Here is a 27,053-nt window from a genome sequence, read left to right as displayed (position 1 = left end):
GGCACCTCTGGTGCGGGGACCCTCGTCGCCGACCCCGGACTGGGGACCCTCACTGGAAGCTTCATGCCATCGCCGGAGGCCCCGGACTGGAGACCCTCGCCGCAGGCCCCGGACTGGGGACCGTCGCCGCAGGCCCCGGACTGGGGACCGTCGCCGCAGGCCCCGGACTGGGGACCGTCGCCGCAGGCCCCGGACTGGGGACCGTCGCCGCAGGCTCCGGACCGCAAATCAATACTGGAGGCTTCGTGACATGGATCCTCACTGCAGGCTCCGGGCCATGGATCATCACTGGAGGCTTCGTGCCATGGATCATCACTGGAGGCTTCGTGCCATGGATCATCACTGGAGGCTTCGTGCCATGGATCATCACTGGAGGCTTCGTGCCATGGATCATCACTGGAGGCTTCGTGCCATGGATCATCACTGGTGTGAGGAAACGTATAGGCAGCCTGGTGCGTGGAGCTGCTACAGGGCTTACCAGGCTGGGGAGGCATACAGGAGGCCTGTTTCTGGGAGCAGGCACAGGACTCACCAGGCTGGGGAGACATACTGGAGGCTTGCTTCTTGGAGCAGGCACCGGATACACTGGGCCGTAGAGGCGCACTGGAGGTCTTGAGCGTAGAGCCTGCACAACCCGTCCTGGCTGGATGGTTACCTTCGCCCGGCAAATGCGGGGCGCTGGCACAGGACGCACTGGGCTGTGCAGACGCACCGGAGACATAGTGCGCAGAGCCGGCGCAGGATATCCTGGGCCGAAGAGACGCACTGGAGGCCAGGCGCGCTGAGCCGGTACCATCCGTCCTGGCTGGATGCCCACTCTAGCCCATCCAATGCGGCGAGCTGGAATGTAGCGCACCAGGCTGTGAACGTGCACTGGAGACACCGTGCGCTCCACCGCATAACACGGAGCCTGACCAGTACCGCGCTCCCTACGGTAAGCACGAGGAGTTGGCTCAGGTCTCCAACCTGACTCAGCCAATCTCCTCATGCCTGCTCCGCTGTGACAACTCCTCGTATTGTTGCCGCTCTGCTTTCGCCGCCGCAATACTCTCCAGCCTTTTCCCAGTGTCCCTTGCCTTCCAAGATCTCCTCCCATGTCCATTCCTCCAGAAAATGCTGCTCCTCCCGGCCACGCCGCTTGGTCCGTTTGTGGTGGGTAGTTCTGTCACTAACGTCGTCAGGGAAATGACCGGACCAAGTTGCAGCGCGGTGAGCGTACATTTCTCTTTATTTTAAATGTTGCCAACAAAACTAGAAACACTAAAAACGACCGTGAAGCTTACTAGGGCTACAGGCCACTAACAAAGACAACTACCCACAACTAAGGTGGAAAAACAGGCTGCCTAAGTATGATTCCCAATCAGAGACAATGATAGACAGCTGCCTCTGATTGGGAACAACACTCAGCCAAACACACAGAAATACAAAACATAGAATGCCCACCCCACATCACACCCTGACCTAACCAAATAGAGAAATAAAACGGCTCTCTAAGGTCAGGGCGTGACAACGACAATTAACAAAAGTAGGCCTAATAAACTCAAATCAAAACCCAGACTCAATAATTGCCTGTTCATCTGTCTCATCTCGTCTAACAAACAAAGCAATGACAAGATTATTGTAGCAATACCCATAATGCATCACAAACCATACCAATTACCAAATTGACAATACAACCTCAATAAAGGTATGAAAAGGTATACAAACACATTGAGGTAATATATTCCACATGATAAATATCCCACATTATCACAATAAATAAATGTGATACTCAACCTGTAAATCATGTCTGGACATTTATAATTGCAAGTCCTTACAACAAGTGTTGGAGAACATAAGGTCAATCCTCAACCCCCCCAAAAAAAATATATATATTTATAATTATGTTCCGGCCAGACCATCCGCTTAAGAAAAAGTCGTCCCACAGCTGGATCTAGTTGATGATCCCTGGTGTAGGTCATCAAGGGCTTTGTGGTTGAGAGGGGACATTTGCAGTCAGCTCAATGTTGTTAACAAAGATTCTGGAGGTCGGAGTCAGTTACATATGATGTAGAGGGGCTTCCTCCTGGCTAGGAGATAGCTTAGTGGTTAAAGCATCGTAAAGGTTGGTGGATCGAATCCCTGAGCTGACAAGGTATAAAGCTGTCATTCTGCCCCTGTAAATAAGAATTTGTTCTTAACTGACTTGCCTAGTTAAATAAAATATTGTCTTTTCACAAAGCTGAAGCAACCAGAGGACCATATACAAATGTGAATGTGTATATGGCAGGCCCCTCATATAATTATGTTCCGGCTAGACCATCTGCTCAAGAAAAAGTCGTCCCACAGTTGGTTCGACAACAGCTCCCTTCTATTTTTGTGCAGTGTGACTGACCTCACCTAGACTTTTGACACTTGTTATTACCCACAACCGAAATAAATGTTGGTGTCCATGACCTGGACCCGAATCTGTCACAATACACCTATGGGTTTAAATGTGTTTAAATCATTTGGAATGTTTTGAATTTGTTGATAAGGTGACACCCATATTTTGCCATACTCGTCTGTATAGCCATATAAAACTTTTTTTGAAGGAAAAATAACAAAAACTAGCACAACCTCATCAAGAGGCTGAGAAATTAGGCCTGTCAGAATGTACCATCCCTAATATTTGACATTTCCATTGAAAAGTAGATTTCTACTCCATGTGCATTGAAACCTAGGAGAGAAGAGCATGCACTCTGCAGTGATAAACAGCAAATATTTTTTTCCTGTCTGGGAACAGTCCACGTTCCCCAAACCAGTCTCACTAATGTCAGGTCCTCATTCTGTGTTTTTATTGGTTGTTTAATTTGCAGGATTTCGGTCTCACACATTATATATTTCACTGCAATTGAATTGCATAAGATCTTTCTCCACGTTCCTTCCAAAATAGCGTATGTATGTAACAATTTTGTTACACAAGTTACACCTTCCCCTGTGTTCTAAGCCCTACAATAAAAGTCTCCTTTTCACTCAATAATGACAATAAACATCCGCCAGCATGGCAATTAATTATATCTAGCGTTTAATGTGATATTTAAATTATTGTTAATATTATAATTGTTCAACAATTATACTGAAATAACGTTTTGCAATCATTTTCAGACTGGCAACTAAATGGCCTACTATTATAGGTTGGTGGAGACGCAAGACCTTAAAACAACCCCCTGCTGGCCAGTCAAACTTTCACACAGCACAGCGGTTACAAAACCTATTACTGAGCTCCAGTTGCAACTGGTTATTTCTGAGAGCATTTTGCTATATTGTACACCAAATTAGCTACAGTAAAGAAAATGGACAGGACAGTTAGCCTCCCGAATCAACCAGACAAAACAACCACAGGTAAGACTTCCTGCTATTTAGCGTTGATAGCTGTTTTTAATTGTTCTCAATCAATGTCCTGTATAGGGTGTGAATGGAATGTTAACATAAGTATAATTTGATTCGTTGTAGTTTAGAACTCTTGTAGGCTTTTAGCTCGACTATTCGTTCTAACGTTACTCTTGCTGGTCACATTCAAAGGGAATTTTTATTTAACACTAACTTTTTTTACATTACAGTTTCACATTTTACAATAGGATATTCCACCGTCATACACCTCATTCGGTGTCAGCAATTTTGCCTACGTTTTAGCAGCTGACCTTTGCTAAACGTGAACAGAAAGTGTTTTCTTGCAGGTCAGGAAGCAAGGCACAAGTCACTCAACTCATGAGATGTGGAGCCGGTTCTGTATTATAGTCAGTCTGGCTGAGATGATTTGGGGAGGGGAGGCCAGACATTTAAGACTACAGGCCTACGTAAATGGGTGTTGCAATCAGTAAACCCATGTAGTCTAGACTAGCAGAAAGCTTCACAAAAATGTCTAGCTTTGTCACCTTTCCTCAGTTTGAGTTATGCAAGTTTCAAGTCTCCCTGTGTGTTTGCAGTGCAGTTGGTGGAGAGCAGCAGCAACCCCAATGGGCTGGAACTAGTCAGCTCCTACCAGACCAACAGGGTGGGAGACCCCATGGACCTGGTTGCTCTGGCAACACAAGTACAGAGGGTAATTAAATTAATGGCATTGCAATGATACTAATGGAATAATAAGGATGATCATAGTAAGCAGACTCATGGACAGTAGCTTGCGACGGTATTCACCCCCCTTGGCATTTTTCCTATTTTGTTGCCTTAAAATATTTTTTTTTGGGGGGGGGTTATATCATTTGATTTACACAACACGTCTACCACTTTGAAGACGCAAAATATTTTTTGTGAAACAATAAATAAGACCAACAGAACTTGAGCGTGCATACACCCCCCCCCAAAAAAAGTCAATACTTTGTAGAGACAACTTTTGCAGTATTTACAGCTGCAAGTCTCTTGGGGTATGTCTCTAAGCTTGGCACAGCTAGCCACTGGGATTTTTGCCCATTCTTCGAGGCAAAACCGCTCCAACTCCAAGTTGGATGGGTTCCACTGGTGTACAGAAATCTTTAAGTCATACCACAGATTCTCAATTGTATTGAGTTCTGGGCTTTGACTAGGCCATTCCAAAATATTTAAATGTTTCCCCTTAAACCACTCAAGTGATGCTTTAGCAGTATGCTTAGGGTCATTGTCCTGCTGGAAGGTGAACCGCCGTCCCAGTCTCAAATCTTTGGAAGACTGAAACAGGTGTTCCTCAAGAATTTCTCTGTATTTAGCACCATCCATCATTCCTTCAATTCTGACCAGTTTCCCAGTCTGTGCTGATGGAAAAACATCCCCATAGCATGATGCTGCCACCACCATGCTTCACTGTTGGTATGATCTTCTCGTGTGATGAGGTGTTGGGTTTGCGCCAGACTGAGTTTTCCTTGATGGCCAAAAAGCTCAAATGTAGTCTCATCTGACCAGAGTACCTTCTTCCATATGTTTGGGGAGTCTCCCACATGCCCTTTGGCGAACACCAAACGTTTTGCTTATTGGGCTCCATATGTTTGCTTTATTTCTTTCTTTAAGCAATGGCTTTTTTTCTGACCACTTAAGTAAAGCCCAGCTCTGTGGAGTGTACGACTTAGTGGTCCTATGGAGAGATAGTCAAATCTCTGAGGTGGAGCTTTGCAGCTCCTTCAGGGTTGTCTTTGGTCTCTTTGTTTCATCTGATTAATGCCCTCCTTGCCTGGGCTGTGAGTTTTGGTGGACGGCCCCAATCTTGGCAGGTTTGTTGTGGTGCCATGTTCTTTCCCTTTTTTAATAATGGATTTAAAGGTGCTCTGTGGTATGTTCGAAGTTTTAGATACATTTTTTTAGAACCCATCCCTGATCTGTACTTCTCCACAACTTTGTTCCTGACCTGTTTGGAGAGCTCCTTGGTCTTCGTGGTACTGCTTGCTTGGTGGTGTTGTAGGCTCTGGGGCCTTTCAGAACAGGTGTGTATGTGTATATATAGATCACTGAGATCATGTGACAGATCATATGACACTTAGATTGCACACAGGTGGACTTTATTTAACTAATTATGTGACTTCTGAAGGTAATTGGTGGCACCAGATCTTATTTAGGGGCTTCATAGCAAAGGGGGTGAATACCTATGACTTTAAAAAAAACAAGTTCATTTTTTCACATCACCAATTTGGACTATTTTGTGTGTCCATTACATGAAATCCACATAAAAATATATTTAAATTAAAGGTTGTAATGCAACAAAATAGGAAAAACGCCAAGGTGGATGAATACTTTTGCAAGGCGCTGTACAAACCCCTGGTGTTGCCAGTACCATTCCCCTGCCAACTGAGCTATTCTGAACTTTAACTTTGGTTTGACGTGGCCCCATAAAGAATGTATCATAATGATGAAGACATTCTGTTTGAGATTAACCTTGTTTGGTTCCTAGGGAGATGACTTTGTCAGAGCGAACGCCTGCAACAGACTGACAGTCATTGCTGATCAAATTAGATACCTGCAGGAACAAGCCAGAAAGGTGATGGCTTATATTTGACTTTATGTAACCAATCTATGTAATTCATATAGGGAAAGAATTAAGTAGCATTAGTGATGCCAGTTGGTTTGATCTGAATGTTTTTGTTCTCTGGTGTAGGTTTTAGAGGATGCCAAGAAGGACGCTGAGCTGCACCACGCTGCATGTAATGTAGTCAAGAAGCCAGGGAACATGTATTACCTGTACGAGCGGCCCTCCGGACAGAAATACTTCTCTATCCTCTCGCCTCAGGTAAGTACATCACACCTATGCGGCTTTCAGCAGGGCACAATACTTTGGAGCGTTCAGATATTACTCTACTCCTAAAGATCACGTCACATTTCCATCTGCAACACTTCTAAAATGTCCATCACCCAGGAAAGCCCCCAGCACATACAGCAGCTGAAAGATTGAGTAACTGTTACAGAACGTCTACCACCATGTGGTGCATAATGATATGAGTTGGGACATTTAGATGCTCAGTCTGCATGTGACCCTGAAGGGAGTTGATATTGTTCTCTTTAGCCGGTTAGAGGTGGTGCTGACTGACCACTTGGGTCTTTGTGTGCACACGCATTGGCCACAGCATGGCTGTGTAAGCACAGTAGCACACACAGAACATTTACATAGTCCCACTTTAATTTGAATATAGGAACGAAATGGCCCATTGGGTGTCTGCCAAACCCATAACCCTTTTAGCAAAAGATGGTGCTAATATTTACTCTACTGGTTACTCAATAACTGGTGTAGGTCCACTATAATTTCTACGATCTCTTCAGAAAAGCCTAGTGGAGCAAGGCTGGAAGTACTTTTTTTATGCTGACCCACCACTATACTTCATTTTGGCTTCTTTTATGAAATTGCGTAATGGCCTCTCACCCATCTCTCATTTGAAGGACTGGGGTGCCGGCTGCCCTCACAAGCCTTGTGGTGCGTTCAAGCTTCAATACGACATGTCCTGGACCCCTCTAGATGACGTGGCGAAGAAGGACGCTGAAATCGCCATCATGGACAAAATCCTGAGCCAGCAGACAGCCCTGCCTCCTTGCTTAGAGCCCAACTTTGAGAACATCTCAAAGTAGAGCTGCAACCTGGAACAGGACCATCTTAAAGGGGCCACATTGAGTGGCATTAAATGGTCTTAATGGACATACAGGGACAGATTTAATAGCTTGAGAAACATAAGCTAACTTGGGGGAGGCATGTGTATTGTAAAACACAATTCATTTAGTTCTTATTCATCTGGCACAAACCTTTAGGCAAGCTCAGTAAATCTGGTCCCATTAGGGTTTTAATGTGTCAGACAGTTGAGTATGGTTTTCAAAAGGTCTTTCAAGGAATGCATTTGATTTACTTCCTTAAATTAAAGCATATTCCTTTTCACACAATGGAAAATTCTTGTTCTGCTATATCACTCAAATGACCATCTCTAATAATAGATTTGTGTCCATGTCTTAATTCTATTTTCATGGGGGAACAGGTAACCTGTCCTGTAATTGGGAGAGAATGCATCTTCTGTTTTTGGGACCTGCAAAATGATTGTACAGCTGTAATAAAATATTTAAGTATGGAATGTTTCTGTGTTAATTAAGCATGAGGTTAACAAGCAGAAGTCAGTCACACATTGACTTTATTTACAAGTTAAATTAAAATGTTTTCAAAAATCCATGATTCAAATTATCAGTTTACTGAGTGCAGCTTCAAAACATATTGTCATAAGTAAATGTATCACGCAACATTTCAAAAGCAGAGACAAAAGGAAGCACTGAAATCAGACAAGTGTTAAAAGGGCATTATTTCATAAAAACAAGCCATCTCTTATGGAGCCCACCACTTTCAGAATCAGACATCACCATTGACTTGCTGTGTGCTGTGAATCTCTTTGGTAATGTCCTCTAGATAAGAGTTAATATAAGGCAGAAGCTTCCAGTTGTCTGTAGCAATATGAACCTGGACGGCATCCTCCTCTGTGATAACCTTCAGCAGCACGTGAGACTGGGGTGGGAGGAAGAAGAGCACTTTACACCTGCCTTTATCCAAGTCTGAGACCAGATATCTCTGAAAGTACTTCTCCACCAGCTCACCCACAGCCGAATCCTCCAACTGATCACAGAACAGGCTAGTTGCAGTGTTGGTCAAATCCCCCTCAGACTGCCCTGAGCATATTTCACCCCAGATCCCCTCAAACACCCTCTGCTTCCTTTCCCTGGCCCACCCTAGGGGTGTGAGGAGGGGCAGAAACACCTCAGGGAAGGCCACATATAGGTCTGCCAGCGGGGAGTGCCAGGAGAGGCCGTCCTCCGTGGTGAAGATGGCGCTAGCTCTCAGGGTGGTGTGGTACGGCTGCTTGGGCTTCAGCCTCAGCCTCACTGTAGGGGGCTTCCTGGTCCTGAACAGGCAAGGCACGCTGATGTCACTCACTTCCTCATAGTGGCCGTCTGTGAGATCAAAGTGCAAGCGGATGCTGAAGAGCTTGTCAAAATGGGGATCGTGAACTCCAGTGTGTGTGAGGTGGTATTGGAGGGTGATTTCAGAGGCGAAGCTGGAACTCTGGAACTGGGCTCTGTAGTCCTCTATCCCACCCTGTCCTGGGGAACTCTCAGTCTCACAGGCTGGTTCACTGTCTGGTTTATGCTCTGGTCTGCATTCATCTGGTTCATGTTTGTCCAGTTTGACCAGCCTCAGCAGCGGTCGCTCAGTCTGGTGCACGGTCAGACCACTGGTCAGTTCCTCGTTCTCGCCCATGATGGCAGACAGCGAGCGCACTTTGGCCTGCCGCCCCCTTTCTGTTCCCCTCTGTGCTAACACCCCAGCCAGCTTCTCCTGGGAAAGAGTGGTGAGGAGGGTGTAGTACAAGCGGGCGTGGTCCTGGATGTCTGTTTCACCATAATGGCAGGTGAGGTGCTGTAGGAGATCAGCCAGCGGTGTGAGAAGGGAGTCTAAGCTGGGGTGCAGGAGCAGGCGTCGACACACCCCCAGCACGCTGTTCCCCAGACGCCAGTCCCCGCTCACACACAGCGCGGATGAAGAGGAAGTGATGACGCACAGCAGAAAGTTGAGAGTGGCCCTCTGGAGGACTTCCCCTTCCTCTGCCACGCGGGCCAGGACCCTGAGGTGCCAGCGGAGGTCTTGCAAGGTGAGCTGGGACAGTGGGGCCTCTGTGATGGTTCTTTGCAGGGCTCTAAGCAGTGCCACAGCCCAGCCTGACTCCTCCAGCCGGTCCTGGGTCCGGTCAGCCAGGTTGATGAGGTGAGGGGCCAGCCGAGTGCGTCTGAGGTACAGGTCACACAGCCTCTGAGACAGGTCCTCAGAGTAGCGCTCCACGTGGCAGAAGTGAAGGAGGAAGAGGAAGGAAGCCCTGAAGAAGGTCACCACCATCTCCCTACTGGCCTGGTTCTCCACGATACGGAGAAGGGAGGTTAGGTGATCGTACAGGTAGGCCAGGCCTCTCCCCCCCTGTCCCTCCCTGTCTTCTTCTCCTTCCTCCAGGTAGACCAGAGAGAGTAGGTTCAGTCTAGCCAGCATGCTGACACTATCATTGAACACAGTGGGCACTAGGGCTGCGGCCAGCCGAGGGGTCAAGAGCACGGGCAGGCTCTCGTCGCCACTGCTGATAGGTCGGTTCTCTGGGAAGTGCAGGATGCAGTCCATGTAGAAGAGCTTCTCAGGTGTGCTCAGTAGGGGGTGTTGGGACAGGCCGACGAGACGCTTTAGAAGGAAGGCTTCATCCTCTGCGCTGAACAGGCTGTCTGTGAAAGCAGCCTTCATCAGCAGAGTGGTATGAAGAAGACACACCTGCAACAACAGAGATTAAACAATGCGGTCACAAATCTTAAGATTTTACAGCTAGGTTTGATAATGTTCTACCACAGCACAAGCATGGTTAGATCTGTGGATAATCTGCTATTTCTTCCATAACTCATCCTAGACAAGTAGACTGCTACTAACCTTGCATGTGCCCAATAGACGCAGCAACTGTGCCCTGAATATCGTTGGGGAGACTGCGGGCACCATGGCAAGCACCTCCACCAGCCGTCGCAGCAGGGCAGCCTGGGATAGGGATGTGAGCAGGTAGGACTCCTCTAAGAGGGAGGAGAGTAGCGATCTCAGCTCTTTACAGTCTAGGCCTGTCTGCAGGGAAGGAACTTTTCCCATGGTGCCCAGAGTGAGGGGCGAGAAGAGGGCCAAGTCTGAGTGTGACTCAGAGTTCAGGTGTGCGGAGTCTGCACCCTCCCCCCACACAAACCCCTCGTTGCTCCCCAGTGCAGCCTTCAGGTCTCCAGCCCCAGCCCCTTTCTGCTGGGTGAGCAGATACACAGCATTCCTCAGTGCCAGGGCATGGAGCCCCGTGTAGGCCTGGTGAAGCCTGGAGTTTTCCTGCTGCCTCAGGCTGCTCAGGAGCTCCAAGCGTTGGGATAGTAGGCCCGGGAGGCAAGCCTCTAGCTCCCTAAGGCAGTCGCAGGCTGTTGTCCTCAATGGGTGTAATGCAGCCCCAGCATGTGCGTCGTTGGTGTCCTGGGCCATCTGTAAGAGAAGGTCCAGGAAGTCTTGGGAGGCGCTGGTGTGTGAACTAACACAGCAGGAGCAGAGGAGCACGGAGGTGAGGGCCAGGAGAAGGTGGCAGCGGAGCGGGAGGGATTTTGGGGAGCACTGGGCAAACACAGACATGAGCTCAAGGGCGGTCTCCTCGCCCACAAAGACAGAGGGGCACAGCAGAGTAGGGTGCTCAAGTAGTGGGGACAACAGCAAGACCTGAGGCAGGATGAACAGAGGACATAATGCAGTTTAATGGTTTAACTTTTAAACACTTTAATAATGAAAGTGCCTTCCTCCATAGCAAATGCTCTGGAACTTTATGTGGATACATACATAGGAAGGGACTCGGGAGGCTTCAATACAATAATTGTGCCCTGAAAACGTAATGTACCTTGATGTGGTCACTGGCCCTGTCATCTCGCAGCTCGTGCAGGACCTCAGCGAGGAAGATGTCCGATGTCGTGTTGCACAAGAACTGGGACGGGCTGCGCAAGAATGCGGAGATCCTCTCGGGCCAGTTCGCTGACATGGTTGAACCGAATATAGCCTACAGGTAAAAAATGACTTACCTTTATTGCACAATGTCTCTGTTTAGTTAAGGTTGGTAGCCTACGACTAGAGGTACGAGTACAACTGTGATTACGGTCTGCGAAATCAGGCAAAGTTTTTCTCGACCTGCAAAACAATGTGTTGTGATGTCTTCAAAGCGATTGTCATCCGTATTTCACAGCATACCTTTTTATGTGCAATCACACCACACCGAAGGCTGTTATTATCACATAGCTAGCTTCTTACGTACTCATCTGCTTATGTTCACCTCACCCGCACTAACGATCATCACACTTTTAGAGATGTTTCACTTCCTTGTCTTAGTAGTCATGTGATCAGATGGCGCTAAGTGTGCTTCAAAATAAAGGTAGCCATTTGCATGGCAGCGGCCCTTGAGCGATGTAATTCGTTTTAGCATGAATATTGAGGGCTTAATTTTAAAGTTAACTGGGTGGGGATTCCTATGGGTTGTGATCGTTCCGCCAATGATAAGAGCATTTTACTGTGATACCTCAGCCACACCTGTTGAGTGTGGCTGGTGGCCCCACTGCCCTGAGAAAAGCCCTTACTACTGGAGATTAGGTTTTCGGGACTGTCATGACAGCTGTCACTCTAAGTTTGTCAGCTTGTCACATGTAACTGCGTGACTGGACCCTCCTCCTGCGTAAACTTCTGCTTTATCCAGAACTCTGAGTCATACCTTGACAGTAAGTTCCCTCTTCTTCATGGAGAACTTCTTGTGATCTGTTCTGCAGAAAAGGCCAGATGGAGTTCATGGCTTTGCAGGCCCAGAACAACCTTGCTCCTCATGTCACCATAGAGGACATGAAGCATTGCCTTACCTCACAGGTGAGAGGAGCCTTCATTGAGAGCTGAGTCTCTATAGCATTTCATAATCCCAATGTAAATTGTGTGAGTATCAGTTATCAGGTGTCGTTTATTGGAAGGTGGAGGCAGTAAGATAGCTGACTCGATGTAGAATCGTGTAGATTTTTAGCATTTCTGCCATCCAGAAAGACACCACGCGACTGGGGTCAAGAACTGTGATTTGCTTTCCTCTCTGGAGCAGGGTGCTGTTGAAAGGAGTGATAACTGGAGAGGCATTAAGTGTTGAGAAGGACCAACTGAAGTTTCCTGGTGTCTGTGACCCCCTGCCATTTGGTGCAACGCAGACCCGGTGAAGAGTGTGGTGAAACAGGTGCTGTGAAACACAGAAAACACTGTGTCTGTACTTCTGAGTTTTGATGCAGTCTTTACCAGATAAAGTAAAGTTAGGATGTGTCAATTATCCCGTGAGAGCTTTTGTTCCGAATCCATGATGGTATTTTAGGTGTCAAGCTTATGCTCATGTGGCAGCAGTGTGTAGGAGGGAGATACATAGATGTGAGAAGTGTGCAGGAGGACATGAGACAAAGGAATGTGTAGTATCGGTGGAAAAAGTTGTGTGTAAACTGTAGAGGTAACCATGGTGCTGGAGATCAGAGGTGGGTGAGATAAAGGCAGGTTGAGGTTGCCAGGACCAGAGTAGAACAGAAGGTGTCATATGCTTAGGCAGTGAAGAGAGTAGTAGAGGAAGATGGGTCCAGGGAGTGGGGTCCTAAGAGGATCCCTGTGAGTAGGCCGAGGCCAATAGAGAGTGATGGGAATAACATCTGCTTCAGTAAGGTTGTTTTTTGGCATTCATGGCCATGGTTGTCAATTGAGCTTCAGGAATGGAACGTAAATCACAGATGATAGATGTGGTGGCAAATGCAGAGAAGCACTTGGGTGTATGAGATTTTGCTGCAGAAGTTACAAGATGTTTTGAAGAAAGTGTCCTGTCCTCCCAGGCTGCTGGCCTGTAGTAGGATCAGATAGGAACAAAGTAGTGGAATAGTGGTGAGGTTAATGGGTGCAGGGTTAGTAGGTAGAGCATTTTTATTTCATACAGTGTAATGACTGCATCCTGCGGAATAGTAGGCTTATATACAGCCAATGCAGTAGGTGGCGGCATGTACCTATACCATTTGTTTGCGGACCGCCATACTACCAAAGAAGATATGCGTGTGTTTTTATATATACATGCAATGACATTTGGAATGTCTATTCTTTTGTAAGTGTAATGTTTACAGTGCATTGTTTTATTGTTTGTCTATTTCACTTGCTTTGGCAATGTAAACATGTGTTTCTCATGCCAATAAATCCCTTAAATTGAATTGAGAAGGTGACTGTAGTAGTCATCCTCTCCAAGAGAGGCGCTCTTGAGCTGTAAACGTTACAGTGCAGTGGGTTCATTTTCCCCCTATAGCAGTTAGAAGTTTGGAAGGTTTTTTACTTGCCAAAATGGCACTGGCAGACGACGGTAGTTACGAGTCAGTGATCTGTGTAAAGCCAGAGGTTCATGTGTACAAGATCCCACCCCGTGCCACTAACCGTGGATATCGGTAAGTTATTTTATGGACCCCACTTTGTTGATGAACTTTCTTCTAACTACTCGTTATTAGCAGCTAGCTTGCTAATGCGTTAGCAAATCAACATGAACAAGTGGAAACTGGATGATCCAGGAAGACAAGGTTGTTCCTAGCTAATGTTAATTTGAAAGTATTCAATTATTGAATGCATAAAATGGAGAGTAGATAAATATTGTTTCAGGGATACAGTTTTGTATTCATTTAGTTTGCTACCTATGCAGCAAGTTAGCTTTCAATATGCTGTGAGGTGGCACCTTTGTTTGGCTAGCTAACTTGCTAGCTTCTAAATAATGCTAGCCAGGTGAGTTAAGTTACCAATTAACTTTAACGAGTTAGTTAGCTATAAACCTGTAACGAGTAGTTAGACTGATATGGTTCGCTCATAGTTAACAAGTTCAAGTAGGCAAGTCTGCTTTATTTTGGAGTGTGTGCAATGCTAAATAAATCGGGACTCCCTAAAACATGCCACTTAGGTACAAGTGACTTTTCGTAACAGGTTAGGAAAGCATTTTCGCTAACCCATACCCTTAATAGAGTACCACAGTATGAGTCATAATACCCATAGCGGTCAAACAGAGAAATGGTTCCAATCGTTTTTCAACCATTAGTTTTTCGCATATGGGGATTTTAGGAACTTAAAATAAGGGCTGTGTTTTGTGTAGGCTTACCCTGGCGTGTAGTTTTGATAACTATGTAAATATCTTTAGCGTAGCACCCCTTATTATCAGCATATTCAACAGTGTTTAAGAAATATTACCTTCTGTCTTATCTTGTGATCAAGCCATCAATGTTTTGTCATTATTGGTGTTGTAGAAATGTTAGCTAACGGGTTAGCAATTTGCATGTTTGACATTTCAGTGGAAATACTGAGCAAAAAAATGACCTCTTGTATTATCAGCATACGGTCCCCAGTTATTGGCCACCTTACTATTTTGCTCAATTACAAATAAATACCCACATAATTTAGTTTAAAAAACACCATCCTCGTATCCAAAGTGTTTACTAGATATTTGACTAGTTGGCTAGCCTTCCAGTAAAAATACTTGCCTGTCAACTTTTCATTGCGTAGCCCGGTGTGCCCTCCTGTAGACTCTTAAATGGTTCTTCACCAACATCTTCAGTGTCGTAACCAAATGTCTAATTTGTTTTACAGATTAATCTTATGTTTTGAGAAGGTAGATAACAGTTTATTACTAACATGAGTGAATCATTTAGGTAAAAAGTTGGATATAAAATGGTGTGGTCTGTCGCGCAGTCACATTTTTCAATATACAGTATGTCCCACAAAATGTGTAATTTTAATTGAGTTTTCAAAAAAGTAACTTAAACTGCAACAAATTGGTGGTTAGCTAGCTAGAAGGGTGTCTTTAGTTGCAAAACATACTGGTATTTTCCAAGCCGTTTTAAATGTTGAGCTACAGGTGATGTAATCCTCCAACTGCTAGTGTGTCTGAAGTTAGGGGGCGTCCAATTTTGGGGGGAAATTAGCTAGGACAATGTGACTAAACAATATATTTGCCTGTATTTACCCCCCAAAAATAAATGATCATTAACTATGAATGCCAAATCAAGGCGAATATAATAATCTCTGGATTAACTATCCAATGTTAGCTAAATGTAGTAATTAATACATTGTTTAAATGTCTTTTGAATGGACAATTCTATGAACTGTCTTGTGCAAGTTTTAAATTGACAATACCTGTTAGCAAAGGTGTCAGGTAGAGATGACGTGTAGAAGCTTGCAGGGATTTGTAGTGTTGCATGATCTACTTTGATGTTAGTTACAAGGATGCCAACTAGTCACCTTTTGATGAAATTTGCCATTTTGAATCCAAAATAGGTGACCTACGTGATTCGTGTAAATCCGATGAGAAGTTTGGGGGGGTCTTTGGATGACTACTGGCTGTATGCGAACGAGTGATGTGCGTTTGGACCAATACTGGCTGTATCCAAGGTTCACACAACAGAATGCAGCACGAGACTGAAGAGAAGAGACAACCAATTTGATAGTTACATCATCAGTGCACGCTCTGGAAAGGAAGTTTGCCAGATATCGTTCAGGGGACGTGCTGCTGTAAGTTAACGAAGAGGTAGGTGGACAGAGGACTCGGTCTATTTTGCTAGCACAGACTGGAATGTGTTCTGGGATTCATCCAATGAAATTGACTATACCACCTCAGTCACTGACTTCATCAATAAGTGCATCGATGACTTTGTCCCCAAAGTGAACGTACGTGCATTTCCCAACCAGAAGCCATGGATTACAGGCAACATCCGCACCAAGCTAAAGGCTAGAGCTGCCGCTTTCAAGGAGCGGGACACTAATCCAGACGCTTATAAGAAATTCCGCTATGTCCTCAGACAAACAGGCAAATCGCCAATACAGGACTAAGCTTGAATCCTACTACACCGGCTCTGATGCTCATCTGATGTGGCAGGGCTTGAAAAATATTCCGGACTACAAATGGAAAGCCAGCCGCGAGCTGCCCAGTGATGCGAGCCTACAGATGGAGGTAAATGCCTTTTTATGCTTGCCTCGAGGCAAGCAACACTGAAGCATGTATGAGATCACCAGCTCTTCTGGGCGACTGTGTGATCACGGTCTCCGTAGCTGATGTGAGCCAGACCTTTAAACAGGTCAACATTCACAAAGCTGCGGGGCCAGATGTATTATTAAGATGTACTCTAAGCATGCTCGGACCAACTGGCAAGTGTCTTCACTGACATTTTCAACCTCTCCCTGACCGAGTCTAATACCTAATTCGCATACCGCCCCAACACATCCACAGATGACGCAGTCTCAATCGCACTCCACGCTGCCCTTTCCCACCTGGACAATAGGAGCACTTATGTGAGAATGCTGTTAATTGACTACAGCTCAGCGTTCAACACCATAGTGCCCACAAAGCTCATTACTAAGCTAAGGACCCAGGGACTTAACACCACCCCCTACAACTGGATCCTGGAGTTACTGACCAGCCACCCCCGGGTGGTAAAGGTAGGCAACAACACAGGAGGTCGGAGACCTGGCAGTGTGGTGCCAGGACATCTCCCTCAATGTGAGCAAGACGAAAAGGAACTGATCATGGACTATAGGAAAAGGAGGGCCGAACAGGCCCCCCATTAACATTGAAAGGGCTGAAGTGGTGCTATCATGGTCCAAACAACAAGACAGTTGTGAAGAGGACACGACAACAGCTTTTCCCCCTCAGGAGACTGAAAAGATTTGGCACTGGTCCCTAGATCCTCAAGTTATACAGCTGCACCATCGAATATCCTAACCGGTTGCGTCGCCGCCTGGTATGGCAACTGCTCGGCTTCCAACCATAAGGCACTACAGAGGGTAGTGTGTACAGCCCAGTACATCCAGTCAACCGTCATACTGTTCTCTCTGCTACCACATGGCAAGCGGTACTGGAGCGCCATGTCTAGGACCAAAAGGCTCCTTAACATCTATGGGATCAGTGTCGTCATCCCCGCGCGGGACGGTTGAGCTAACGTAGGCTAATGTGATTAGCGTGAGGTAACTCAACAAAACATCCCAGGACATAGACATATCTAAATGCTAAGGCAGAAAGTTTAACAATTTAAGCTAGCTGCATTGTTCAATTTACAGTAGCTATTACAGTGAAAGAATACAGTGCAATTGTTTGAGGAGAGTGCATAACTATGAACTTAAATGTATTTAAAAACCAATTAGGCACATTTGGGCAGTCTTGATACATTTTGAACAGATATGCAATGGTTCATTGGATCATTCTAAAACTTTGCACATAGACTGCCGCAATCTAGTGGCCTAAATGTGTATCAATGTAAATAATCCGGGTGGCCATTTGAGTATTTCAGCAGTCTTATGGATTGGGGGTAGAAGCTGTTAAGGGCTTGTAAGTATTTCACAGTGAGGTCTACACCTGTTGTATTCGGCGCATGTGACAGATAAGATTTGAAACATTTTGGGGGTTTACAGTTGGGACAATTAATGGACAGTTGGGTGAAACTCTCAACATTGAAATTAATAAAAGGTGACTGTACTCTAGAGAATATAGATCTAGCTATAATGGTATTACATATCTTACATAAGAACCAAAATTGCTTTTCAAACACTTTCCCACCTTCCTATGTAATGTTGCATGACTGTACCAACAGTAACAACCACTTACCAACCATGACTGACTGTCTGCATGTTTGAGCCTCTGTAGAATGTCCCGTGCTCCCAGCTAACACTAACATTTCTTGTCATATTATTTGAGAGCAGATTTGTTTGAGGTTCATTAAGCATGCCACTTCGATACAGCTACAACCTTTTCATATCAGTTTAGTATACTTAATGTAGCAGGTAAAGTTAATTAGGTTAAGGAGTTGCCCTATTTCCCAGGGCAAATGACCTCAAGTTCAGCCTGCTTTGTGGTTACTCCATTGGGCAGGTGATTTTAGATTTATTTTCTCCTGATAACAACCAATATACAAAGAATTCCAGAAGGTTAGTCATTTTGTCAGTTTTGGAAAAAGTACTGAATTGTCATACTTGAGTAAAAGTAAAGATGCCTTAATAGAAAATGACTCAAGTAAAAGTCACACAGTAAAATACTACTTGAGTAAAGGTCTAAAGGTATTTGGTTGTAAATATACTAAGTATCTAAAAGTACAAGTATAAATCCTTTCAATTTCCTTATGTTAAGCAAACCAGGCGGCCACATTTTAGTTTTGTTATTAATTTACGTATTGCCATGGGCATGATCCAACTCTGACATTCATTTACAAATGCAGCATGCGTTTCGTGAGTACGCCAGATCAGAGGCAGTAGGGATGACTAGGGATGTTGTCTTTGATAAGTGTGTGAATTATACAATTTCTGTCCTGCTAAGCATTCAAAATGTAATGAGTTCCTTTTGGTTGCAGGGATAATGTATGGCGTAAAATGTACATTTTTCTTTGGGAATGTAGTAAGTAAAAGTTGTCAAAAATAGTAAAGTACAGATACCCCCAAAAACTACTTAAGTAGTACTTTACACCACTGCTTTTTGGTTCCTCCCCTGTGTGTAGGTGAAAAGGGTACTTAACATTTTCATCCAAGTGATCATAATCATAGAGAAACCAAAAAAATACTCCTGACTTCACCTTCATGTCAATCCCTGCATACCATGCTCTTTAGAAAGAGCAAGCTACTGATGTTCTTTATGTAGCCGAAAGACTCCCATTCTGTTGCATGGTTTGAGATTGCAATTATTGCATTACACAGTTTGATGGGTTTTAGTAAGCCCAAAAGCTCTGTAGCAAAGCAGTCATGACATGCAGGAAGGGTGCTTCACTTTGTTTTTTCAGAGCTGCTGACTGGAAGCTGGATGAGCCAGCATGGACTGGCAGGATGAAAATTATCTCCATAGGAAAGCTTGCCTATATCAAGCTAGAGGACAAAAACTCAGGTAACAACATCTGTCAGACTATCATGGCTACATCTGTCAATACAGCTGTTGCGCTCATGTCTGTCACCTTGTCTGCTTCATATATGCATGCATACACTTGAAGTCCAAAGTTTACATACACCTTGGCCAAATACATTTAAACTCAGTTTCACAATTTGACATTTATTGCGAGTAAAAATGTGCTGTCTTAGGTCAGTTAGGATCACAACTTCATTTAAAGAATGTGAAATGTCAGAAATTGAGTAATTTATTTCAGCTTTTATTTATTTAATCACATTCCCAGTGGGTCAGAAGTTTACATACTCAATTAGTATTTGGTAGCATTGCCTTTAAATTGTTATACTTGGGGTCAAATGTTTCAGGTAGCCTTCCACAAGCTTCTCACAATAAGTTGGGTGAATTTTGGCTCATTCCTCCTGACAGAGCTGGTGTAACTTAGTCTGGTTTGTTGGCCTCCTTGCTCGCACACGCTTTTTCAGTTCTGCCCACAAATGTTCTATTGGATTGAGGTCAGGGCTTTGTGATGGCCACTCCAATACCTTGATTTTGTTATCCTTAAGCCATTTTGCCACAACTTTGAAAGTATACTGGAGTCATTGTCCATTTGGAAGACCGATTTGCGACCAAGTTTTAACTTCCTGACTGATGTTGCTTCAATATATCCACTTAAGGAAGGAAAATTATGAGCCATCTATTTTGTGAAGTGCACCAGTCCCTCCTGCAGCACAGCACCCCCACAACATAATGTTGCCACCCCCGTGCTTCACGGTTGGAATGGTGTTCTTGGGCTTGCAAGCATCCCCCTTTTTCCTCCAAACATAGCGATGGTCATTAAGGCCAAACAGTTAGATTCCTGTTTCATCTGACCAGAGGACATTTCTCCAAAAAGTACGATATTTGTCCCCATGTGCAGTTGCCAACCATAGTCTGGCTTTTTTAATGGTGGTTTTGGAGCAGTGGTTTCTTCCTTGCTGAGCGTCTAGTCACAGGTTATGTCGTTATAGGATTAATTTTACTGTGGATATAGATACTTTTGTACCTGTGAAGATGCTGGAGGAAACAAGGTCCTTTGCTGCTGTTCTGGAATTGATTTGCACTTTTCGCACCAAAGTACGTTCATCTCTAGGAGACAGAACGCGTCTCCTTCCTGAGCGGTATGACGGCTACGTGGTCCCATGGTGTTTATACTTGCGTACTATTGTTTGTACAGATGAACATGGTACCTTCAGGCATTTGGAAATTGCTCCCAAGGATGAACCAGACTTGTGGAGGTCTAAAAAAATATATAAAAAATAATCTGAGTTCTTTGCTGATTTCTTTTGGTTTTCCCATGATGTCACGCAAAGAGGCACAGAGTTTGAAGGTAGGCATTGAAATGCATCCATAGGTACACCTCCAAATGACTCATTATGTCAATTAGCATAACAGAAGCTTCTAAAGACATTACACAATTTTCTGGAATTTTCCAAGCTGTTTAAAGGCAGTCAATTTAGTGTATATAAGCTTCTGACCCACTGGAATTGTGATACAATGAAATAATCTGTCTATAAACAATTGTTAGCAAAATGACTTGTCATGCACAAAGTAGATGTCCTAACCGACTTGCCAAAACTATAGTTTGTTAACAAGAAGTTTGGAGTGGTTGAAAAACAAGTTTTAATGACTCCAACCTAAGTGTATGTAAACGTCTCACTTCAACTGTATATAGATATGTATCTCATGATTTCCAGCTTTTAGTCTAACTGGATTCTGTATTTCTTAGGAGAGTTGTTTGCCCAAGCCCCAGTGGAGCAGTATCCTGGATGTGTGGTGGAGGCAGTCACAGATTCCAGCAGATACTTTGTGGTTCGGATAGAGGACGGCAATGGTAAGATGCCATCACAATCAGAAAGACACCAGCAGAAATACGTCACCATGCAACCTGATATGCTGAAAATTTGTTTATTTTGGGCAAAAAAATCCATTGTAGTTTGAATGGTTAATTGCAATACAGTATTCTAGCTAGTACATCGGTCTTCTCATGCACTTTTTTTAAAGGACGACATGCATTTATCGGCCTGGGGTTTGCTGATCGTGGGGACTCCTTTGACTTCAATGTAGCTCTTCAAGATCACTTCAAGTGAGTCAACCTCATGTCTATCCTCTCTTTGGTTTTGGCATCAAAATCCATTTTTACATTACATTTTTACATTGGAACATTACGTACAATCTAACAAATCTGCCCCTTTTTCTACAGGTGGGTAAAACAGGAAGGTGAGCTGGCGAAAGAGGAAGCATCTCAGAGCACAGCACCCAAACTGGACCTAGGCTTTAAAGACGGACAGACTATCAAGATCAGCATTGGGGTGAGCATAAATGGTGGAATGAGGAGAAACAAAAATGGGATGAAGAAAAGGTGATACGGACATGCTAAGAAGGGATAGGGATTTTCTTTGTCTTAGAACATAAAGAAGAAGGATCCAGGTGCCAAGTCTAGGCCCATGGGCAGTGGCCTTCTCCTTCCTCCACCAATGGCTAAGGGTGCAGTCCTTGTATCCCCTCCTGGAGGCCAGAAATCACCTCCACCTACGCAGTCTAACACAGGTAACCTCATTAGGCTATAGAGCTCAATGACCCAATGTTCCATTACCACTGCTCAAGCACATGTTAACATGGATAATTCTAAATCTACTTTTGTTTTTATCCCACACCCTCCAGCCTCTCTTTTAGATTTTGGAGGCCCGGTCCCTACCGCCCTGCCCACTGCAGACCTGTGGGGAGACTTCACAGCAGCTGGTGCCAGGTCAGTCTAAGAGCTAATGGTTTAGACCAGAGATGGGCAACTTTGATGGGCGTGGAGGCCACACAAATCAGAACTCATCATGATGGGCCGCAGTTGCTCGCAATTCTGCGTAAACAAACAGCTAATTCCCTGTAATTATACACATTTTGCCATAGGGTGGTGGGAAATGTTTGCAGTTTTTAGTATTATATCTGAGTGAGACTAACAAAATCAATGGGGTTTCCCCCCGATGGTAATTCGACTATGATAACAAGTTTAGATAGCTGGCTGCAAAATTCACTTACCAATCGGACTTTGTTTTTTAGCTGACATGGGCTAATTGACTGACTCTCGTAACAAAAGAAACTGCTGATGCACAACCATATTTTGAAATCGCACTTTGTGTATTCTACTATTCTGTTACCCTTTTTGTATTTATTTAACTAGGCAAGTACGTTAAGAACAAATTCTTATTTACAAATGACAGCCTACCCTGACCTCCCCTAACCCGGATGATGCTGGGCCAATTGGGACTCCCGATCATGGCCGGTTGTAATACAGCCCGGAATCGAACCAGGGTCTACAGTTACGCCTCTAGCACTTAGATGCAGTACCTTAGACCGCTGCGTCACTCGGGAGCCATAAATTACTTGGGAGCCACTTACTGTACTATTGTGTATTCTAACTGGCAACAGTAAGTTAAGACCCCGACTGAGGAAGTTGGCAGGCCTTTTGCATGGTGTTGTGGCAAGGGAAACTGACTAGAGATCACAGGGTTACTAGCTCAAATCCCTGATGAGTTTAACTCTCTCATCCCCTTGGGTGAAGCTTTGAAACAGTTTGATGGGGGGGCCATATATCAACATTGTCATCCATTCATGTTGTTAACCTTCTCACATTCACACATCATCCTCTCCCCCTCACCACAGCTCCAGTCAAGACACTGCTAAAGGATGGGTGCAGTTTTAGCTGTGAGATGGACTACACACACAGGCTCCTAACATTCCCTGGACAGAATGATTGTGAGAAATGAAATGTGGGGAGCTCAGTCAACTGACAGGTTGCTTGGCACAAATGATGCTCTACATTACATACTCATTGTTTGCCTACACAAATGTATAGATTCAAACTATCACAAGTCAGTGATTGACCAGCACGTCCTTTTTAGATACAAAGACAATATTACTATTTTTTAGATACTTTAACTATGCAGTCAGAAGTGACCCTTCATGTTGTTGCTGATCAAGTATGTATTATTTTTCTGTCACTCTGACCACCTGAAAATTATGCATTCCATGTTAATGACACCTTCAGGTGGTCTACTCATCTCTATGTCCCTCCCTCAATTTCTCTCCATTTTACACATCTGGATGTCAACCTTTCTCCTCATAACTGTCATCTGACCCTTCACCTTACACTACTCCTCGCTACAGCCCAGTACCATCATCTCGTTGAGTCATCCAACATGATTAGGTGTAAAGTTTACTATTTGTATGCCTTATTTGTTGTTGAATAGGGTGAATGTTTTGTTTTTATGTCCAAGTATAACTTTTGTCACTCTTGAAGGACAGGTATGTCTGTCATTTCACAAGGTTGGGAGTTGTCTACTTCAATGTTGCTTTCCAACCTCTTTCAAACTTTACTCTTGGCTTAAGAGAACGTATAGTATCTGTTCATATCAGCCAGATCAAACCAATGTCTAGTTTGGAATTTGGTTAATGTGGTGGTAGGTTGGAGAAAGGGAACATTGACAATTCTTTTATTTGTTTACATAGCATATCATGTATCTTTAGCTACCTTTCCTGTTCCTTTTTGTTGAGTGGCCTTTGTCAACCCATACTTTACCCTAATAGTGCCTTTCAGCGATCGGACAGTTGGATGTTTGAGCAAATATTTGTCACAAATTAAAGCCAAAAGTGCCTTTTACGCAAATCGAAATCACCTGTATAAAATGTAAAGCAACACTTTATTGTAAATAAACCATTTGTTGTTCATTTTCTCCTTTTCTGTTTTCATTGTCAGGTTGACTTCCCACTACACAGGTAACGAAAGTGGTAAGCGTGTTTAACAGGTAGTTATTTTGACTTTAGACTAGGTCTGTCTCCTTGGTTTCGTCTCCATGACTGGTGTTTGTTTGGTGAAGTATGACTGACACAAGCCTCGCCGCAAACGTTTTGCTTCAGTGTACAAGAGAAGGAAATACGCCAGTGTATGTCATCTAACACCAGAATTCAGGATTATATTATTTTATTAAGGTGTTAAGACTGCTTGGACTGAAACTGTCACTGGTAACTGGAGAAGGTGCCTGGGTGAGTAGTGGGTATTAAAATATATATATTAGATGTACCATATTCTAAGCTTTTACTTTTAGATAAAGTGGTTAGCCTAATAATGACGGCTACATGTGGCACATACAACTGAGTACTTTTCTACAAAACATTGGGCTATCGCTCTTAATATTTGCTTGGCCCTAGAAGACATTGCTCATGATTTACTGGACTTAACAGAGACTTTCATGCTTATGGTACAGTGCCGATCTCGGGTATCAAGTCCCTCCCCGGAAAGGGTTTGGGGGAGAGCTGGAAGTAAATCGACGTCAGCAGCATATTGCTGCAAGTTGGCTGACTAGTTTAGTAAAACATTTAAAATCTGAAACGGTAGTCCAAGTATCCTGCTCTCGAATACGAATGGAGTTGACAACTATGCACTCAACCCTTATTCATTCTAGGTAAGGTAATGGCACTCGTTTGAATGGGCTGTGATTTTGGAAAGGAAGTGGTGAATGTGATTCGCAGAGTAACGGCTACTCTGTTTATTACGAGAAACGAAAGGAAATACTATTTTCACTGGATGTCCGCGTTTAATTGGGACCATCGTCCATAAATTCAGAGAAGCGTTAAGGCGGCATATGGCCTCCATGAAGACAGGCAGATGCAACCGTATCGGTGATGCGATTTTAATGCACGACATGTTTACGTACCCGTCGTGCACGCAGGATCATCACATTTGTCACTGAAATGGAGTGTTTTGGAAATCCATGTATTCTGCAACAATGTTGCCGGTTAACAAGCAATAGGCGTGTTTTGCGAATGCGATGATTGTAACATCAGTAGGCTGGCGTTACTCTGGGTGACCTAACTTCTCGCTTTGCAACATTGTTTCCAAGTTTTTTTTTAACGTTGACTGGGCGCGTCAGTGGTGGGGCATTGTTGTGGTTGGTCACGGAAGTCTGGGTTTCATCAAATCAAACGTTTATTGGTCGTGTACATAGATTTGCAGGTGCTGCGAAATGCTTGTGTTTTCTAGCTCCAACAGTGCAGTAATATCTACCAATACACACAATCCCATTAAGAAATATTAACGTCATAGTCAACATAGCTACAAGAACTAACGCAAAAATCATGCAATACACTCAGCGTGGCAATTGCACCAGCAGGCCCCAGTGACAATAACTTAAAACCAGAAGTTTACCTTGACTTGGAAGAGTTCCAGTGTTGGATGGCCATAGCCAGCTTGATAACATAGCATCCCTCTGTGACAAAACTGCATATTTTAGTGGCCTTTTATCGTCCCCAGCACAAGGTGCACCTGTTTAATGATCATGCTGTTTAATCAGCTTCTTTGTATGCCACACCCGTCAGGTGGATGGATCATCTTGACAAAATAGAAATTCTCACGAACAGGTATGTAAACAAATTTGTGCACGAAATTTGCTTATAGTGTGCATAGAAAATTTCTCCAATCTGTGACCAACACTTTACATGTTGCTTTTATATTTTTGTTCAGGGATATAATGCTGTGTATAGACAGTATATTAATATATAGGGGTGTACAGCAGTAGTTATAGGATGAGCCATCACTACAATATACATAAAGTGGGTAAAACTTTTTTAAATTGGGGTGGATCACCTTAGTATAGCGGAAAGATTGTTGCTTCCATCAGTAATTGTCTGCATCATTTCCAGTCCCCATATCTTTTTTTGGTAAATATATACGTACAAACATATGCATATGTAAACATTTATACATACATATACATACAGTGCTGAGAACAAGTAGTTGAGACACTGCCGATTTTGCAGGTTTTCCTACTTAAAAAGCATGAGGTCTTTTATCATAGGTACACTTCAACTGTGAGAGACAATCTAAAACAAAAATCCAGAAAAATCACATTCTATGATTTAAGTAATTAATTAGCATTTTATTGCATGACATAAGTATTTGATACATCAGAAAAGCAGAACTTAATATTTGGTACAGAAACCTTTGTTTGCAATTACAGAGATCATACGTTTCCTGTAGTTCTTGACCAGGTTTGCACACACTGCAGCAGGGATTTTGGCCCACTCCTCCATACAGACCTTCTCCAGATCCTTCAGGTTTCGGGGCTGTCGCTGGGCAATACGGACTTTCAGCTCCATTCAAAGATTTTCTTTTGGGTTCAGGTCTGGAGACTGGCTAGGCCACTCCAGGACCTCCTTAGTTGCCCTGGCTGTGTGTTTCGGGTCGTTGTCATGCTGGAAGACCCAGCCATGACCCATCTTCAATGTTCTTACTGAGGGAAGGAGGTTGTTGGCCAATAACTCGCGATACATGGCCCCATCCATCCTCCCTTAAATACGGTGCAGTCGTCCTGTCCCCTTTGCAGAAAAGTTCTTTGAGACTGTGGTCCCAGCTCTCTTCAGGTCATTGACCAGGTCCTGCCGTGTAGTCCTGGGCTGATCCCTCATCTTCCTCATGATCATTGATGCCCCACGAGGTGAGATCTTGCATGTAGCCCCAGACTGAGGGTGATTGACCGTCATCTTGAACTTCTTCCATTTTCTAATAATTGTGCCAACAGTTGTTGCCTTCTCACCAAGCTGCTTGCCTATTGTCCTGTGGCCCATCCCAGCCTTGTGCAGGTCTACAATTTTATCCCTGATGTCCTTACACAGCTCCCTAGTCTTGACCATTGTGGAGAGGTTGGAGTCTGTTTGATTGAGTGTGTGGACAGGTGTCTTTTATACAGGTAACGAGTTCAAACAGGTGCAGTTAATACAGCTAATGAGTTGAGAACAGGAGGGCTTCTTAAAGAAAAACTAACAGGTCTGTGAGAGCCGGAATTCTTACTGGTTGATAGGTGATCAAATACTTATGTCATGCAATAAAATGCTAATTAATTACTTAAAAATCATACAATGTGATTTTCTGGATTTTTGTTTTAGATCCCGTCTCACAGTTGAAGTGTACCTATGATAAAAATGACAGACCTCTACATGCTTTGAAAGTAGGAAAACCTGCAAAATCGGCAGTGTATCAAATACTTGTTTTCCCCACTGTATATACATACCTATATACAGTGGGGGAAAAAAGTATTTAGTCAGCCACCAATT

General features: G+C 44.0%; 4 protein-coding genes across 5 annotated transcripts in view; 3 read left to right on the top strand and 1 right to left on the bottom strand.

Annotated features, from left to right (window-relative positions):
• Positions 1-3,183: 3,183 nt before the first annotated feature.
• Positions 3,184-7,532, top strand: c5h1orf50 (chromosome 5 C1orf50 homolog). 2 transcript variants are annotated; one of them, XM_064966345.1, is made up of 5 exons: positions 3,184-3,363; positions 3,948-4,063; positions 5,876-5,962; positions 6,080-6,211; positions 6,856-7,532. In XM_064966345.1, exons 1-5 carry the CDS (start codon positions 3,315-3,317, stop codon positions 7,039-7,041), a joined length of 570 nt encoding a protein of 189 aa, XP_064822417.1. In that variant the 5' UTR covers positions 3,184-3,314; the 3' UTR covers positions 7,042-7,532. The 2 variants fall into 2 exon arrangements, with proteins under 2 accessions (XP_064822417.1, XP_064822416.1); XM_064966344.1 differs by lacking the exons at positions 3,184-3,363; positions 3,948-4,063 and adding an exon at positions 4,366-5,411.
• A 39-nt stretch (positions 7,533-7,571) lies between these two features.
• On the bottom strand, positions 7,572-11,353 carry ap5b1 (adaptor related protein complex 5 subunit beta 1). Its single transcript, XM_064966343.1, has 3 exons — positions 10,887-11,353; positions 9,908-10,711; positions 7,572-9,754 (listed from the first exon to the last, which is right to left on the bottom strand). Exons 1-3 carry the CDS (start codon positions 11,022-11,024, stop codon positions 7,802-7,804), a joined length of 2,895 nt encoding a protein of 964 aa, XP_064822415.1. The 5' UTR covers positions 11,025-11,353; the 3' UTR covers positions 7,572-7,801.
• A 1,946-nt stretch (positions 11,354-13,299) lies between these two features.
• necap2 (NECAP endocytosis associated 2) lies at positions 13,300-23,672 on the top strand. Its single transcript, XM_064966341.1, has 8 exons — positions 13,300-13,467; positions 18,817-18,917; positions 20,680-20,784; positions 20,955-21,036; positions 21,154-21,262; positions 21,359-21,500; positions 21,615-21,699; positions 22,608-23,672. Exons 1-8 carry the CDS (start codon positions 13,367-13,369, stop codon positions 22,645-22,647), a joined length of 765 nt encoding a protein of 254 aa, XP_064822413.1. The 5' UTR covers positions 13,300-13,366; the 3' UTR covers positions 22,648-23,672.
• Positions 23,673-24,250: 578 nt separating this feature from the next.
• The window catches only part of LOC135540032 (rootletin-like), a 45,839-nt gene continuing 43,036 nt past the window's right edge, over positions 24,251-27,053 (top strand). Inside the window, exon 1 of the mRNA XM_064966337.1 lies at positions 24,251-24,406. The gene's annotated coding sequence lies outside the window, so the exon portion shown is untranslated. The remainder of the gene's footprint in view (positions 24,407-27,053) is intronic.

Source organism: Oncorhynchus masou, chromosome 5 (assembly GCF_036934945.1).
Source record: "Oncorhynchus masou masou isolate Uvic2021 chromosome 5, UVic_Omas_1.1, whole genome shotgun sequence".
NCBI lineage: Eukaryota > Metazoa > Chordata > Actinopteri > Salmoniformes > Salmonidae > Oncorhynchus > Oncorhynchus masou.
This window is presented reverse-complemented; position numbering and strand designations above follow the sequence as displayed.